General features: G+C 55.7%; 1 protein-coding gene across 9 annotated transcripts; it reads left to right on the forward strand.

The window, feature by feature from the left end:
• Window positions 1–1,155: 1,155 nt before the first annotated feature.
• On the forward strand, window positions 1,156–17,193 carry ROBO3 (roundabout guidance receptor 3). 9 transcript variants are annotated; one of them, XM_054440522.2, is made up of 28 exons: window positions 1,156–1,461; window positions 4,527–4,853; window positions 5,168–5,325; window positions 5,726–5,846; window positions 5,943–6,081; window positions 6,379–6,506; window positions 6,792–6,916; window positions 8,160–8,331; window positions 8,663–8,868; window positions 9,089–9,170; window positions 9,473–9,638; window positions 9,845–10,011; window positions 10,560–10,681; window positions 10,868–11,093; window positions 11,321–11,442; window positions 11,710–11,881; window positions 12,017–12,202; window positions 12,918–12,941; window positions 13,024–13,066; window positions 13,276–13,415; window positions 13,694–13,888; window positions 14,055–14,193; window positions 14,341–14,553; window positions 14,947–15,098; window positions 15,222–15,332; window positions 15,544–15,705; window positions 16,177–16,349; window positions 16,966–17,193. In XM_054440522.2, exons 1-28 carry the CDS (start codon window positions 1,302–1,304, stop codon window positions 16,975–16,977), a joined length of 4,143 nt encoding a protein of 1,380 aa, XP_054296497.1. In that variant the 5' UTR covers window positions 1,156–1,301; the 3' UTR covers window positions 16,978–17,193. The 9 variants fall into 9 exon arrangements, with proteins under 9 accessions (XP_054296497.1, XP_063527609.1, XP_063527610.1 ...); XM_063671539.1 differs by having other exon boundaries at window positions 1,179–1,461; window positions 12,918–13,415; XM_063671540.1 differs by having other exon boundaries at window positions 1,179–1,461; window positions 9,476–9,638; window positions 12,918–13,415.
• Window positions 17,194–17,833: the final 640 nt, after the last annotated feature.

The following is a 17,833-nucleotide window of genomic DNA, read 5'->3' on the forward strand; positions in this document are numbered from 1 at the left end:
CTGGGGTCAGAAGCAGTCGCCCCATGAAGGTTGTCTGGTCCCAGAGCCTGACAGGGCTGAGCCAGAACTCCGGCACTGACTCTTCAATCAGCAGGACCTTACCTCAGGTTAGAAATGTCCCGGCCTCTCTCTTTCCCTGACACCCCAAAGCCATCTCCTGTCTAGGAAAGTGAGTTTGTCGAGGTGGGGACTGGGGGGTCTTCAGGTAGAAAGAATTCCAGAAAAGTCAGAAGCAGACCGCGACTGGAAGTGGGAGGTGGGAGTGGCGGCACATGGTTTTCTTCTCGCCCCCTAGTAAGGACGACTGTTATCCGATTTGAACAGATTTGCACTAATTTTGCATCAATCCCGAGTGCCTTTACAAAAATAATATTATCTTTGTTTTTGTCCTAGAATCCTTGGTTCCATTTCAGTCTCCTCAAAAACGTAAAACAATTTAATAAAAAATGTCAAAGCAGGGTAATGTAAAAGGATTCAAACAAATGACAGTTGCCTGCGTTTCCCTGGCTTTCAGTCTCCTACAGGAACTCCTAGATTAGGGCGTTTGGAGCAGGACTCCCGGGTCAGGGCGCGCCGCTCCATCCTCTGGCCTCCCGGCTGCAGACCAGAGGACCAGAGGGCAGAGAGGTGGACCTTTCTTGGAATTCTCTTCCTACTCCCGACTCTTGCTGCAAACCACCCCAGTCTCCTGCCCTTCCGTCGCCAAACCCCTAGACTTGGGAGGGAATGGAAACCAGAGCTTTGGCAGCAAGGAGCATTGCTTGCGCTTTGCCTCAGTTTCCAAAAGGTTCGGGAAAAGAGAGGACAGATTCCTGTTCTAAAGTTGGGCAGAAGGGCAGAGTCCGACAGAGCCTCGTCCCTCATCTTGGGTGCTTTGAGAAAGAAGGGAAAATCTCTCGCCGCGTCCAGAGCGGAAAGCTGGGCTTGGGGTGCGGGGCGGGGACTCCAACTCGCGCGCTACGCTACTCGTGTCTCCTGCCCGGATAGTGACTGTAGAAGTAGGGGTGGGAGGGTGGAGGGAGGAGGATTAATCCCTTAATTACGCCGTGATCGGCGTGGCACCTGCTTTCCGCCTGCCCAGCTCCCAGGGGACTCCAGCACTGGGGGGTGGAGAGAAGGACGAGGGAAGGAGGAGGGCACGAAGAGGCACCGACCGTACCCAGGCGCACCGGCAGGAGAGCGGCACCGTGGCTGCCGCAGCGCGCAGAGGCTGTGGAGGGGCTTACGGCTCCCAGCCCACGGGTCCTAGACCCAGGGGCTGGGCCTCCAGCCCCCCGCCCCGATCCCAGCTGGGTAGAGCAATGCTGCGCTACCTGCTGAAAACGCTGCTGCAGATGAACTTGTTCGCGGACTCTCTGGCCGGGGACATCTCCAACTCCAGCGAGCTGCTCTTGGGCTTCAACTCCTCGCTGGCGGCGCTCAACCACACCCTGCTGCCTCCCGGCGATCCCTCTCTCAACGGTGAGACCCTGCCTCTTGGGGATATGGGATCCTGGGATGGGGATGAGGTGAGAGGGCGGCGTGGAAGGGAAGGAGAAGCGCTCCTGTCCCGAGGTCCAGGATTGAGTGGCGCCTCCCAGAGCTTCCCTGGGTCGTGGGGTCTAAGGGATAATTTGGAGCTTCGAGCACCTGAGTGGGGGTACCTGCGGGAGGTCGAGGGCTTGGGAGAAGATGGCTACTGAGTCTTTTTACACCTCCTTCCCTTCCCCTACAACGCCCACCCCAGGTGAGAAGAACCGTTGCTGGTAACGGGCAGGGAAGTCCGAGCTAAGAAAGGCCCGGGCCCAGCGCAGGGAGGGCAGAGGAGGGGGCACGGTCTCTCGCCGGCTCGGCCAAGCCGGGTCACTCTGTGACCCACCCAGGCAGCTGGTCTTCGGAACCCCGAAGTTTCCCAAGAACTCACTTAGGACCAGAGGAAGCCAAAATGCTGGATGTGTTTGCTACGGAGGGGACAGGGGCGGCGATCATTTTAAGGAAACTTAGAAGTTTGTCTTTCAGCGGCGGGACTCTCAGCCGTCCCACCCCGGCAGAGCTGTGGCGGGAGGGAGGAACTGGCGGCGAGGTCGTTACCGCTAATTACGGTGATTAATAAATGACTGGGACAGCGCGCTCTGCCCTAGCACCGCGGGGAAGCTGCGGGAGCCGGCCGCCGCCAGCCTGCGGAGAGGCCGGAGCGCGCCCCCCGCCTGCCGCATCGGGAACCCCCCGCTTTACCGGGCGCTTTCGAGTGTGGTTCCCTCCAGGTGCACGCGGTCCCCATCCCTCTGCCTCGACCCACTCGAGATTAGTGACGAGCACTGTGCTGGGGACTCGAAGGTGGAGAGAAAGGAGACCCGGGCAATATGTGTGTGTTTATGTGTGGGGCACATCAGGTGCTGAGGGAGGAGCCCCAGAGCCTCATTAGCATGGCCATTAGCTATTCATTAGGCTGCAGTCGAAGCATCTCCTGAGACCGGGAAGGGTAGAGGGGGAAATTCCAGGGAAAGGGCGCTTGCAGCTGTGTCTACAGGAATTAGGGGGAAAAGGCCGACCAGAAGGGTGTGGTCTGTATAGAAGGAGTGAGGAGAAAGACGATGGGGGAGGAGCCCGATTCTCCAACCTCTTGACCCTCCTAGATTCCCAGGAGGTTAAGCACAGATCCCTTCTCGCTGGCACCCCGCAGTCTCGCTTCTGCTCACCTAGCGCGTTTATAGAGTGTTTTCACCATACTTTGTCTCATCTAAGCTCGAAACTTAGTGAGGTGTGTAAGGAAGGTGTTGACAGACACATTTTGCCGCTGAGAAAATGCTTTATAGAGTGAATGGTGCCCTAATCGTCACAAAAGCAGCATGAAGCAAAACCTAGCGATAACAGATCAGTCCATTTCCATTACACCTGAGGGCTATACCAAGGGGAAAAAAGAATATTGGGGCCTCGTAGAATTTGATTCAGGTAGAGACTGTAGGAGCCAAGATAAGGTGCATATGCTGGGAACACAAGCCCTTAAATAATGGCAGAGTGGTGACGTTTATCCCCCAAAGGCTTTGCACACATTGTGGTCTTAGAGCAACCCTATCACTGCTCCCACATCACAAATAAAGAAACTGAGACTCAGAGAAGTTAAATAATTTGCCCAAGTTCTTACAGCTAGGAAGCGTTAAAGTCTGAGATTCCAGCCCTGGTTGGTTCAACAGCAACATTTGAGCTCTCAATCACTCCAGTGTTGCTCACCACGGGGTGTTCCAAAATTGGGAATGGGAGGAGATGGAGGAGAAGAGACGGGTGAAAAGCAGAGATTTCCATTTGGAAGGGAGGAGATGGAGAAAATCACTCTCCCAAGTGGGACAGAAATCGATCTTCTTGACTCCAGGCAATTAAAATAAACTCAGAACAGCGCCAGCACTGGTCAGCCTGTCCAGCTTTGTCTACAAGAGAACTTCTAAGAGGAGGGGCGGGGAATGAAACCCAATCTCACACGCAGGCTGGAAGCGGGAGGTTCCTGCAGATTTTGGAACAGGGCAGGAGGGGCGGGGCAGGGGGAGGGGGCAGGGGGCAGAACAGATGCTTGAAGTGGTCCCTGGTTATTTTACACCAGATTTTGCAAGGCTGCAGTGGCACCTACTGGCCGCCACGGGTTACAAATCCACTTTTGTTGGCTGGACTAGGGGCTGAGAGTGCCGGAGTATAACAGGCTCCGGGATCCCAAACCGTGCTGCAGAAGGTGAAACAGGCCAAAGTCTGCAGGCCAAGTGACAGGTAGGACAGAATATGTGGATGAACTGATCGGATTGAACAGGGGAAGTAGAGGAACATCAATCAGTAGAATAATCTATTGGAAACTATGCACCTCTCAGGAAAAGGAGCCTTACTAACATTTCTACTGCTATTTGCGTTCAATTCCTGTGACTTCACAGGACCCTTGAAATGAAGCGTGATTATCCCGGGTGTCAGTAAGAAGGACTCTGTGTCGACTCATAGAATCCAGGTTGACAACCCCTTCTAGTCCCGGCCCTATCACTCCCATCTTGCCTTTCATAAGGGATCCCACGCCAGTCCACATTCCCAATTTCACTGGGCCGGGACTTTGCAGAGGTCAAGAACCAATTGCTGGCTCCAGTGCACGGTTTATGGTCTTTCACTGAGCAAGGACGATCCGTGAACCAGTGCAGGTGGGAGATGGAAACCACTGGGCAGGAGGAGAGGGAGCGGTCTTCTCGCCAAGGGTGGTTCAGCCACTCCCGCTTAAACTTGGCAGGAGAGGAGATGGAGGTCTCTAGGTGGTCCAGAAAGCCGGCCTAGAAGTTTGTGTCCCGACTCCTACTAACCGGCCTGTCTGTAGGCATCTTCTTTTGAGACGAGGAACACGGAACGTCTGCCAATAAGGAGATATTGGATCCTGCAGAGGGAGTGGGTAGGCAGGTGGGGACTGAGCTCCAGCAGAGAAGCATAGGAGATGGGACGACCAGAGGATTCTCTTTCCCTCTGGAGCCTTAATCTCTCCCCACAATTTCCCTGTCTGAACGCTCTGCGCCTACCCCTGTCCCCAGGGTCAAGGGTAGGACCGGAGGATGCTATGCCCCGCATCGTGGAGCAGCCGCCAGATCTGCTGGTCTCCCGAGGCGAGCCCGCCACGTTGCCCTGCCGCGCTGAGGGCCGACCCCGACCCAACATTGAGTGGTACAAGAACGGGGCGCGTGTGGCCACTGTGCGAGAGGATCCGCGTGCGCACCGCCTGCTGCTGCCCAGCGGCGCCCTCTTCTTCCCGCGCATCGTGCACGGGCGCCGCGCGCGGCCGGACGAAGGTGTTTACACTTGCGTGGCTCGCAACTACCTGGGGGCAGCAGCGAGCAGAAACGCCTCGCTGGAAGTGGCAGGTGAGAGTCAGTTGACCGTCAGCTGGTTGCTTCCAGAGCCTGGGGTAGGCGGGAGGGCACTGGGCAATCAGACTCAGAACCAGCCCCAAAGGACCTCAGCCCACTCAGCATCCTCCTTTGGGACCGTGACCTTTGATCTCTAATGGCCACACCACGGCCAGAGAAGGAAGTGGATCTGACTCCAGGCTGATATTTTCTCACCTGGGAACGAATTCCAGTCTGCAGCGATCAACCCCTTCCCAAGACAACACTTTCCTTGTGTCCTCAGCCAGTTATGTCACTCTACATCCTGCTTATTCTCTACCCCCGCCCAGTCCTCCGTGATGATTTCCGGCAGTCTCCTGGAAACGTGGTGGTGGCAGTGGGGGAGCCAGCAGTACTGGAATGCGTGCCCCCCCGCGGCCACCCGGAGCCTTCCGTGTCCTGGAGGAAGGACGGTGCAAGACTCAAGGAAGAGGAAGGAAGGATCACGGTGAGGGCGGGATTATGACTGGGGACCCCACCAGGGAAGGGGACATAGGGTAGGGAGGTGACAAGGCTGGAGATTGAGATCAGGGCATTAGCTAACCAGAGACTAAGAGTCAGCTATACAGTGAGGGATAAGGAAGATGGAATTGGTATAAAAAAGGGGCAGGGGCATGATGCCCCAGGAACTTCCCATTTGATATGTGGGTCAACTTCCTTGGTCTCCTTTATCAGCTTGCTGTGAGGATCAAATAAAGTTTATACATATGTATATACACATACATACACCATATATATGTGTGTGCGTGTGTTTGTGTGTATATATATATATATACACACACACACATATATATATATATATGCTGTGATAGCTGAAATGGGCCAAAGTTACCATTATTACTCTGCAGATCCGTGGAGGGAAGCTGATGATGTCACATACACTCAAGAGCGATGCAGGCATGTATGTGTGCATGGCCTCCAATATGGCGGGAGAACGGGAGAGTGCGGCAGCTGAAGTCACGGTACTGGGTAGGCACAGGGAATTTTGAAGTTATGGGAACAGGTAGCCTGTAGAGTAAGTAGCCGTGCAGACACCCTGACTGTTCACTCACTACCACTCCATAGAGCGTCCCTCATTCCTGCGCAGACCAGTGAATCAGGTGGTCCTGGCTGATGCCCCTGTGAATTTCCTATGTGAGGTGAAGGGGGATCCCCCACCTCGTCTCCGCTGGCGCAAGGAGGATGGGGAACTGCCCACAGGCAGGTGAGAGGCCCCCTTCTGCCTGTAGGAAGACCCAACCTGATCAAGAGACTATTCTGCCCTAGAAAACTGGAAGGCAGGCACATTCTCACTCGAGAGCACAGAGAAGTCTGTTCCCTAGAGCCTGTGGCCCCAGTCCTATCCAGTCCCCACCTCCATTGATGGGTCCATGGGTAACCAGCTTCTGTCCCTGCTGGGTCCTGCCTGTCTTTATGTACCTTGACCCTGGTGTCTGTCCTGGGGGAGAGAGAAAGGGTCTGTAGCTGTGGCCAACCCAGCCTGGGGTGGGGAGTGGAGCAGGTATGAGATCCGGAGTGACCACAGCCTTTGGATTGGGCATGTGAGTGCCGAAGATGAGGGAACGTACACCTGTGTGGCGGAGAACAGTGTGGGCCGCGCTGAAGCATCTGGCTCCCTCAGTGTTCACGGTGAGGGCTGTACTTGGGACTGCCTGCAGCAGGAATGGTAGGAGGGGAGAAGGAGGATTGTTGGCAGGAGACTGAGGGAGAAAGGGCAGAGCAGGGCATGTGGGTGGGACACCTGAGACTTCTACAAAGAGTGGGAGGAGGAGAACGCTAAACAGGCCGGGAGGAAGAGATGGATATCTGCTCCTATACACTTGAGCTAAGCTGGAGTTTCTCTCTCCTGTTCCCGCAGTCTCCTTTCTTAGTGCCCCTGACTCCCTGTTCCTTTTTCTCACCTTCCCTTCCCAGTCCCACCCCAGTTGGTGACCCAGCCCCAGGACCAGATGGCAGCTCCTGGAGAGAGTGTGGCTTTCCAGTGCGAGACCAAAGGAAACCCCCCACCTGCCATCTTCTGGCAGAAGGAGGGGAGTCAGGTGGGTGGCCATCTCCAAGGAGCTTCCCATCAGCCTTCCTCTGCGGCTCAGCCTCCCTCCCTCTGCATTCTGCAAACTTCTCTCTGGGGCTTCTGTTTTATCTTTGGGAGCCCCCAGAAACCCTTGCAGGTTATTTGAGAGGATTAAGTAAGATAATGAACATAAAAGGCCTGGAACACATTGGGACACTTTTAAATAAATGATAATAATACATTTAGATGGTGGAGAACAGTCCTGGATGGTAGTTTCTTAGAGAATCTTTCTGTTTTGGGCAAGGCTATCCTGAGGATGTAACAAATTCAGTTTATCTCTCCTCCTTTAGACCCCTCGGGCTTTGGCTTTGGACGTAACACACTACTCTGGAAACAGTATTGAACCAAAGCTGCTCAGGGTAGAAAAGTACTCGCTCTTCTATTTGTAAGTGCCACAAGGGACTTTCACAAGGGAGAGCTCACAGTCATCCCTTTTGAACCTTGCAAACAAATCTCAAAATCCAGAAGCAGAATGAACATTAACTGAAGTTACAACATAAATAACTCTCTCTAAAGGAAGGGTAGGAATTTTGCTACTGGAAACAGGGTCAGTAAGATAAAATAAGTATGATGAGCTCCACTCTGCTGGAAAACAAGGCAACCTGCTACCTCATTCCAAATCAACAGCCACAATTTTCTAGCATCTTTTCTAGCACCTGGGGCTGCTGAATTCTAATTAGATTCTTACATGAATAAAAAGGGTGATGGTTAGTAGGGGTGAAGCAGGTATTAGCCAGGGTCTCAGCATGGTGCCCTTTGTCCTGAGACCCAAACCTCCTTCCCTATCTAATCTAATGGATTATCTTCCATGGATCTACGTAATGAAAACTGTTAAAGCAGGAAGAAGAGGAATGTGTTTACCACAATGTGTTAGAAGACTTTCATATGATTACTTCATGTGATCTTTATAACTATCCTCTAGGAGTCAAATTTGGGAAACTGGGGCTCAGGCAGGTTAAACAGGCAGGTTCAGGGTTTCCCAACTAGTAAGTCACGGAGCTAGGAAGTAGACTCTGAAATTCTCTACTAAAATTCCCTGATTTTTTTTTGAATAAATTTAACTACTTTGCCCAAGGTCACATCACTGCTGGAGACAGACAATGAACTAGAATCATAGGAATTCTCTGAATTTTGAGATTGACAGGAATGGGGACCTCTCCCTGCCCAGCTGCCTGCTCATTCCCTACCCTGGTTCCTTGCTCTGTCCCCAGGTCCTGCTTTTCCCCAGTCAGTCACTTCAGCCGACGGGGCGTTTCTCAGTGTCTCCAAGAGGCCAACTCAACATCACTGCAGTGCAGCATGGCGATGCTGGGTACTACGTGTGCCAGGCTGTCAGTGTGGCTGGCAGCATCCTGGCCAAGGCCCTGCTGGAGATAAAAGGAGGTACGTGCCCATGGAGATAGGGCTGGATCCATGGCTTGGGAGGAAATAATGGCCTAAAGTGATGTGTTTCTCTTGGAGTCTATATACTATGTCTGCAAGAGGAGAGGTGTGTTCCTGAGGCATGACCCTGAAGTTTGGAAACCAGCAGCAGAAGCCACTAATAATGGCTGGTCCTGGGCAGAGACTGCAGATGATTATTAAAGCCCCCTCTGGTCACCGGAAGTTTCAGGGGCTGGAGGAGGGAGGGCGAAGGAGCAGAGAATGAGGACAAGGGGCTGGCAGCGGGGCCCTAAGCTCCTCCCCTGAGGTGCACACGTTCTTCCTCTCTCAGCCTCTTTGGATGGGCTGCCTCCTGTCATCCTCCAGGGACCAGCCAATCAGACGCTGGTGCTTGGCTCCTCCGTGTGGCTGCCATGCAGAGTGACTGGGAACCCTCAACCCAGTGTCCGATGGAAGAAGGATGGGCAGTGGCTGCAGGGGGATGACCTCCAGTTCAAGACAATGGCCAACGGTACCCTGTACATCGCCAACGTGCAGGTGAGTGTCACCCCTGGGGCCCTAGTAGCTGAGAATGGCTATCTGCTCCACGTTCCTTACACAAGTAAGTACTCACTGGGCCTGTAGCCCCATCTTTACCCCTCTGTTCTCTCAGAGCACCTAGTGTCCAACATCTTCCCATCCTTCTGCTACCCACCTCCACCCCCTCACTGGATCTTGCTCCACTCTCAGTTTGCCAGTGCTCTGCCCTCTCTTACAGGAGATGGACATGGGCTTCTACAGCTGTGTGGCCAAGAGTTCCATAGGGGAAGCCACGTGGAGTGGCTGGCTTAAAATGCGGGGTAAGTTTTTTCTTTCTTCCCTTATTTTGATAATACCTTCCTCCAAACCTGCTTCAACAGGTAGTCAATACCTCCTCAAACTCCGGGATTAACTTTATGTCACAAATGCCATGGTTATGGTGGTGAGGATGAGGACAGTAGTGGTGCCCATGGGCGGCAGATGTGAGTAGGGCTTCATATACTATAGCCCACCGTGACCATCACCACTGCTCAGAGCTCCATAGCTCCCCTGGGAAGGAGACAGGTTACACTAGGATTATCCTTTCCCTATCTTTCTACTTAAAGATTATCTCCCACTGCAGAAGACTGGGGAGTATCACCAGACCCCCCTACAGAACCCAGTACTGCTCCAGGGGCTCCCTCTCAGCCAGTGGTCACTGAGATCACCAAGAACAGCATTACCCTGACCTGGAAGCCCATCCCACAGGCTGGGGCTGCAGTCACGTCTTATGTGATAGAGGCCTTCAGGTATGGAGAAAGTTTTGAATGCAAACCTGGAGAGTTAAAAGGAGGGGATCCTATGCCCTTAGGGTCTTTGCTATTGTGAGGCGGGATTCTCCAGTACCCTCTCCCAAGGGGAAGACATAATGGTGGTTCATAGAGAGTGGATGAGATGGAGTAGGCAGGTTGGGAGTTCCTGGCTTAGACAACTTGTCATCTCCTTCCTGTTGTAGCCCAGCAGCTGGCAACACGTGGCGTACTGTGGCAGATGGCGTGCAGCTGGAGACACACACAGTCAGCGGTCTGCAGCCCAATACCATCTACCTGTTTCTGGTTCGAGCAGTGGGAGCCTGGGGCCTCAGTGAGCCCAGCCCCGTCTCTGAGCCTGTCCGTACACAGGGTAAGGTCAGAGTCCCTGGGCTCATGAGCATGAAATGTAACATCGCAGAGCATCCCTCTCCCCCAAAACCATGACACCATGGCAGTTCATAAAGTTCTTTCCTGCTATGCCAGGTCTATACTGGTGGCCCGGCCTGGAATAGGAGATCATGTTTGCCTCTCATAGAAGAGACAAGGGAGGAGGAAGGCAGGGAGAGGGGAGGAGGGAAGAAGGAAAGAGAGAGAGGTAGTCATTCATTTTGGCAGCTTCTGACTTCTGAGCCTTTTACCCATAGATAATATAGATTATTAAGACTAGAAGGGACCATGGAGGGGCCATCTTCATCTTAGAGATGAGGAACTGAGGCCTTTAAAGGATGCATGTGTAGTTATGCTAGCTGGACATCGAGGCCCATGTCTGGAAGCTATTTCCCTGACCAGTCCCCTCCTGACCATGGGGTGTGCTCTGGAGTACTAAGTGGAGCAGGGCGGAGGTAGGACACAAGCACACTCTCAGCCCTGTCTCCCTGTCCCTGGTGGCCTCTGCTGAGTGGGTTCTTTGGTCAACAGATAGCAGCCCCTCTAGGCCAGTGGAAGACCCATGGAGAGGCCAGCAGGGACTGGCAGAAGTGGCTGTGCGCCTGCAGGAGCCCATAGTCCTGGGTCCCCGGACCCTGCAGGTGTCCTGGACTGTGAGTGTGGTATGGGGAGGAGATTCAGGGTGGGGATGATTACGAGGCACATGAGGGCCTCCAAGAGTGAGTATGGGAGAGTGGGAGGTGAGTGGCTGGGGAAGGCGGCATGAGTGGAGGAGGGGCTGGGCCTGGAGGGCCTGTATGGTGTGCCTTGTCTGGTGTGCCTTGTCCTGTCTCCCACAGGTGGATGGCCCAGTCCAGCTGGTGCAAGGTTTCCGGGTGTCTTGGAGGGTAGCAGGCCCTGAGGGAGGAAGCTGGACAATGTTGGACCTACAGTCCCCAAGCCAGCAAAGTACTGTGCTAAGAGGACTCCCTCCAGGGACCCAAATCCAGATCAAGGTGCAAGCCCAAGGCCAGGAGGGGCTCGGGGCTGAAAGCCTCTCTGTGGCCAGGAGCACTCCTGAGGAGGGTGAGGAGGATCACCGAACAGACGGATGGACAAGAGGGAAGAAGGGGTGGGGGTGGAGGTGGAGGGGGGATGAAAATTTGCAGGAGGAGAGCAGGGCGAGTGGGTGGGAAGGAGGAATGGCTCTCAGTTCCCTAAGATGTTAGAACAGGGAGGGGGAATGTTGGGGCAGGAGGGGCAGCTTGCAATGACTATTTGTGTCCTTCTCACCATGCTCCACCCTGGCCCAGCCCCCAGTGGCCCCCCCCAGGGAGTGGCGGTGGCCTTGGGGGGTGATGGCAACAGCAGTATCACTGTGTCCTGGGAACCTCCACTCCCCTCCCAGCAAAATGGGGTCATCACGGAATACCAGGTACGGGATTGAGAAGGTACTGGATGGGAGGGCGGGGTCGGGAGGGAGAGGGAAGACCTAGTGGCTAGAATTAGGGTGGAGGAAATCTATTCTAGGTTTGGCTTTAGGGTTGGGGATGAGTTTAGGGGAGAAGACAGAGGTTTCCAAGTGTTGTTTCCAGGTTGAATTACATCTGTCTAAGGCTTCTCTACCATTTGGAGCCTTAAGTTTCCCGGTGAGGCTAAGAATCCCATTTCTGACTCTAAATCCGGGACTCGGCCTCCCTAGATCTGGTGCCTGGGCAATGAGAGCCGCTTTCACCTCAATCGGTCTGCAGCAGGCTGGGCACGCTCCGCAATGCTCCGAGGACTGGTGCCCGGTCTCCTCTATCGAACCCTGGTCGCGGCGGCCACCAGCGCAGGCGTGGGCGTGCCCAGTGCCCCGGTGCTGGTGCAGCTGCGTGAGTCCACCCGAGGGCAGTGCTGGGGCGGGGCAAGCCCCCGCTGGGGTAGCTGTGCCTGCTGGGTCGGGAATGACCCTTTCCCAGTTCCAGGGTTTCGGGCCCCTCCTCCTCTCACCTCTCTGACCCCTACAGCGTCCCCGCCGGACGTGGAGCCCGGGCTGGAGGTGGGCGCGGGGCTGGCGGAGCGGCTGGCGAGGGTGCTGCGGGAGCCCGCCTTCCTCGCGGGCAGCGGCGCCGCCTGCGGGGCGCTGCTTCTCGGGCTCTGCGCCGCCCTCTACCGGCGCCGGAAACAGCGCAAAGAGCTCAGCCACTACACGGGTGAGCGCCCGGCCTCGGAGCGGACGGAGCCGGGAGGGAGCCAGGCGGTCCATGGGGAGGGGCAGGGGCTTACCCGCTGGCGAGTGAGGACCGGGTCGGGAGGAAGGGGTCGCACCTGGAGTTCCGACTCTTGGGTAGCGGCGGGATACATGGGGCGGCTCGAGGAGCTGCCAGGACTGGGGAGGGCTGCGGGCCAAGACGGGGCGGGATCTGGATCGCGGGAGGAGGGATGACGTTTGCCCCTAAGACGCCGCGAGGAGGCCAGGCTTTGCAACCATCTCCATAAAGAAGGGGCAAGTTCGAGGACGGAAAGCCCACTCAAAGGGCGGGGGGCGGGGCCTGGCAAGAGGGGGTGTGGCCAGGATCCCAGGCAGTAAATTGTGAGGCGGGGTCTGGATGGAAAGGCGGGGCCCGCTGAAAGAAGGCGACCCGAGTTCTGCTACTTCCTAGTAAGGGACGTCTCTGGAGAGATCCTGAGGTTTTTGAGGTCAGTGGTTTTCAATCTTGGTTGGCTGTACATAGGAGTCACTTGGGGAGCTTGAGAAAAATACCGATACCTGAGTCCCACCCCCGAGAAATTCTGATGAAATGGGTCCAGGGTGCAGCCTGAGTGGTGGAACTGGGACTGGGGCCGAGGAGTGGACAAGTATAGGGGTATTTCTGACCCTTCCCCTCATTTCACCTCTTCTTTCTCCCACGGGTTCCTTTCTGGAAGCCTCTTTTGCCTACACACCGGCAGGTAAGCCATCTCTGCCCCAGTGGGGTTCAGACCCCCCAGGACGGGCCCTTCTCTTACTCATTCGCCCCCTCATTTTCCCCAGTGTCCTTCCCGCACTCAGAGGGCCTCTCTGGAGCCAGTTCCAGGTAATTCTCTTAGCCCATTTCCTCAGGATGACCTCCACCGAGAGGCCACTCTTCTTACGCCCTGCCGCCGCCCCAGGTGGAAGGAGCATGACCACCTCCCACCCCAACACCACCGCCACTGTCCCGCGACTCCCGAATATCGCCACCTCCCTTTCCTTTGCTGGCCTCTTTAAGCTCTCCGTCCCCAACGCTCACCTGCTCTCCCTCAGGCCACCCATGGGCCTTGGCCCCGCCCCCTACCCATGGCTGGCAGATTCGTGGCCCCACCCATCTCGAAGCCCCTCGGCCCAGGAACCCAGGGGAAGCTGCTGCCCTAGCAATCCTGACCCGGACGACAGATATTACAATGGTGAGGAGTTCTCATTCCCTCACCTGGCTTCAGCGCACTTCTCCCGACCTACTGGGGCAAACTGAAGGGCGCCCGGGAGCCCGGTCTCTCTGAGGTTGGTCAGTCCCTGGGGAGGATGTGAGCTGGGGAAGCCTCTCTGACCTACCTCCACCCTGGTTTAGGATGTAAGGCTTGTGTAGGGGAAGAAGTGGATCCCGTGGGATTTTCCTTTGTCTTCCATTCTGTTGTCCTCTATTTTTCTGTCTCTGCTCCCGGGCCTCCCTTTTTCTTCTCTGCAGAAGCAGGAATCTCCCTGTATCTTGCTCAGACGGCCCGGGGCACGGCCGCCCCTGGCGAGGGTCCTGTCTATAGCACCATTGACCCAGCGGCGGAGGAGCTGCAGACCTTCCATGGAGGCTTCCCCCAACATCCCTCAGGAGACCTGGGCCCCTGGAGCCAGTACGCTCCTCCAGAGTGGAGCCAGGCGGACAGTGGTATGACTCCAACTCCTGAAACCCCGTTTAGCCCTGATCAGGGTATCCCCAAAGAGGATGCTCCTCCCTGACCCTCTGGCACCTAGCCTGGCACTTCCTTCTGACCTGTCTCATCTCTGGCTCTTTCCTGCCTGTTCTCCGGGTGTCCCCATCCTATTCTCCTCAGGAGCCAAGGGAGGCAAAGTGAAGCTTCTGGGGAAACCTGTGCAGATGCCCTCTCTGAACTGGCCAGAAGCCCTGCCCCCACCTCCTCCTTCTTGTGAACTGAGCTGCCTAGAGGGGCCGGAGGAGGAGCTGGAGGGCAGGTAGGGATGCTCCCGGCTTCCAGGCCCACCCACCTGCGGCCAGACCACGGGCTGCTGGGGAGGAAGGGGAGGGGGCAGGAGGAAGGCCAACGGGAAGGTATGGAAGCAACTGAGCCCTTTCCTTCTCTCCTGCCTCTTTGACCCCAGCTCAGAGCCAGAGGGGTGGTGCCCGCCAATGCCTGAGAGAAGTCACCTGATGGAACCCAGCTCCAGTGGGGGGTGCCCGGTCACTCCATCCCTAAGGGAAACCCCCTCTCCCACGCCTTCCTATGGACAGCAGTCCACAGCCACTCTTACGCCCTCACCTCCTGACCCTCCCCAGCCCCCAACTGACATGCCCCATCTCCATCAGATGCCCAGGTAGGGAGGTATATAGTACCTCACTCATTGCAAGCCCTCTATACATATCTACTCAGTAGATGACTGGGTGGGTGGATGGATGGATGGGTGGATGGATCTGGGGTACAGAGGTCTCAGGGCTGTGTCAGGGTGGAAGTGTAATTTGGGCAGGAATATGGAGGCTGACAAGATCTCTCATGCCCATTAGACTGGCTCTCGCTGGAGTGGTCAGCATGCTTCTTGAGACATTTCAGATATGGCTCTCCTCATACTTCTCTAGCTTGGGAGGGCTTATGGGTGGATGGGTTGTGTCTTGTTTATCTGTTAGGTTGAGTGTCTAGCACAGTGCCGGGCACATAGTAGGCATTCAGTTTTTGTGGAGGGAACAGAGGCTGAGGCCTCCTGTCATTGCAGGAGGGTGCCTCTTGGGCCGAGTTCCCCTCTCAGTGTATCCCAGCCCATGCTGGGCATCCGTGAAGGGAGGCCTGCTGGCTTGGGTGCTGGCCCTGCAGCCTCACCCCACCTCAGCCCCAGTCCTGCCCCTAGCACAGCCAGCAGTGCCCCAGGTAAGTCTCTACAACCTCCTTTTGCCCCCTGGCTCCCTCCAGTGCTTGCTTCCCCTTCACCCTTAGGCCTTTTTCCTGATCTTTGCCCTTACCCATTCCTCTTCCCGTCTCCTAACGCTACAGGCAGAACCTGGCAGGGGAATGGGGAGATGACTCCCCCACTTCAAGGACCCCGTGCTCGATTCCGGAAGAAACCCAAGGCTCTTCCCTACAGGAGGGAGAACAGTCCTGGGGGTGAGGGGGGATGCACCTGGGAGATGGTGATAGTAGTGGTGGGGGGACAGGCAGGAAGCCAAGGGTGCGCTCTGGGGGCTGGAGGAGGGAACAGGTGAACCCCAATCTTGGGCTGTTCATCGGCAGCCTCCTGGCGCCAGGGAATGCAGACGAGAGAGAGATTAGTGACAGGAGTGGCAGGAGGCTCCGCTGAAAACAGCTCCCTCCCCAGACTTGCCCCCACCACCCTTGCCACCGCCAGAGGAAGAGGCGAGCTGGGCCCTAGAGCTGAGGGCAGCAGGCAGCATGTCCTCCCTGGAGCGGGAGCGCAGTGGGGAGAGGAAAGCGGTACAGGCTGTGCCCCTGGCAGCCCAGCGGGGGCTCCACCCGGATGGTAAGCAGGGCCAGGGCAGGCAGGAGGGCTGCTGCCACAGGAGACTGTGGGCTTTGGGACTGGGGGCTGATAGTAGACCAGCTCAGCCCTCCCTTTAGTTAGGTTCATGCATTTGATCCACATCAAACTCCCCTGTCTCTCTAGCTCTCTCTGAGCACAATCCCCTGAAGTCCCAAATTGTGTTCATTCCCAGGATGGAAGCCCAGATGAGAGGACTGGGCTCTAGGTGCTCTGTCCCTGCTCCCCACAAGGCTCCCTCTGATTGGGAGCTCCCCCGCAGTGTTCTGAGCACCCGTGATGTCAAGGCCATGTGCCAGTCACTCTGCTGCTCCTCAGCCCCAGGCTGGCTGAGCCCTGTGCCTGCCCTTCATCTTCTTCCAGAGCTGAGCTTGTGGTCAGGGTGGCAGGGTGGGTGACAGGGAAGTTCTGCTTCCTGCCTGCACCTGGCTGCCCTTCCCTCTTGTGCTGCAGAAGAGGCCTGGCTCCCGTACAGCAGACCAAGCTTCCTGTCCCGCGGCCAGGGCACCAGCACATGTTCCACGGCCGGCAGCAACTCTTCCAGGGGCTCCAGCAGCTCTAGGGGCTCCCGGGGCCCTGGCCGGAGCCGGAGCCAGAGCCAAAGGCCAGGACAGAAACGCCGAGAGGTAGGGGCTATAGATTGCAGAAAAATGAGGGCAAGGGACTAGGGAAGGGTGGACCAAGGGGTAATGGAAAACAGGAAGGTGAGCAAGGGCTTGTGGAGGAGTGTCAAAAGGAGGGGATCGAGAGAGTGAGGGGGAGGGAGGAATCCTGTAGAAGTGACAAGGGGACTGAGCATGGTGGCTCATGCCTGTAATCCCAGCACTTTGGGAGACTGTGATGGGCGGATCCCTTGAGCTCAGGAGTTTGAGACTAGCCTGGGCAATATGGTGAAATCCCATCTGTACAAAAAATACAAAATTAGCTGGGCGTGGTGGTGTGCTTCTGCAGTCCCAGCTACTCAGGAGGCTTGAGGTGGGAGGATAGCTTGAGCCTGGGAGGTCAAGGCTGCAGTGGGCCATGATCACACCACTGCTGTCCAGTCTGGGCGACAGAGTGAGACTCTGTCTCAAACAAACAAACAAACGAAATGACAAGGGGTGAGGACAAGATGACACATAATTAGAGGAGCCTGGGCTCACCGTAGGAGAACTGGGTTAGGAGAGAGAAAGCCTGAGCCCTTCCTGGACTTGTTTGCCCTGGGCCAGGGTTTTACAAAACAGCATCTCTCTCTCTCCCTAGGAACCAAGATGACCCTTGTTGGGGCATTGAGAATATCAGGAGTGCCATGGGGAAGGGGAGTAGGGATGTCTTTTCCCTCCCAGCAGTGATGAGTGGGGCTAGCTGAAGCCCATTGGTTTCCACGATTTCAATTGGCTGAGAAGGCAGAGAGCTAGCTCCTCCCTTTCTTTCTCTTTCCACCTGAGACTTGTTTATAAAAAACAAAACAATAAAAAGAGTCTGACCAGAGCCCAGGGCCCTGTCTGTCTGGTTCTGTGCAGAAGGTTGGGAAGAAGGGGACTGCAGGTTCCTGTATATCAACGCACACTGGTAGCTTCTGCTTCCCTTTCCACTCCGTCAAAAGCACTAAGTTAGGCCAGGCACAATGGCTCACACTTGTAATCCCAGTGCTTTAGGAGGCTGAGGCAGGAGGATCACTTGAGCCCAGAAGTTTGAGACCAGCCTGGCCAACCTAGCAAGAACTTGTGTCTACACACACACACACACACACACACACACACACAATAAATAAATAAATACATAAATTAGCCAGGTATGGTTGTGTGCACCTGTCATCCTATCTACTTGGGAAGGTGAGGCAGTAGTATTGCCTGAACCCAGGTGTTGGAGATTATAGTGAGCTATGATTGCACTACTGGACTTCATCCTGGGTGACAGAGTGAGACCCTATCTCAAAAACAAACAAACAAAAAACCGAAAAAACACTAGGTGGGGACTGTACTGTCCTGCTTCCTAGAGGAGTAAGAAGCTCACTGTTCCCGAGTTACAACCAGAGAGACTTTCCAAATGCCCAGTAATAAGACACGTGTTCCACCTTTGGAAGGTCAAGCCAGGCCCTTCTTTAGTGCCCTCCTCTGGGGTCTGTCTA

This window comes from Pongo pygmaeus, chromosome 9 (genome assembly GCF_028885625.2).
Source record: "Pongo pygmaeus isolate AG05252 chromosome 9, NHGRI_mPonPyg2-v2.0_pri, whole genome shotgun sequence".
In the NCBI taxonomy this organism is placed as follows: Eukaryota; Metazoa; Chordata; class Mammalia; order Primates; family Hominidae; genus Pongo; species Pongo pygmaeus.

Coding starts and splice junctions, on each gene's coding strand:
- ROBO3 (XM_063671539.1), top strand. CDS start 1,302: ATGCTGCGCTACCTGCTGAAAACGCTGCTGCAGATGAACTTGTTCGCG. Junction 6,082..6,378: donor GGGGAACTGCCCACAGGCAG/GTGAGAGGCCCC, acceptor GGAGTGGAGCAG/GTATGAGATCCGGAGTGACC. Junction 11,882..12,016: donor CCCGGTGCTGGTGCAGCTGC/GTGAGTCCACCC, acceptor TGACCCCTACAG/CGTCCCCGCCGGACGTGGAG.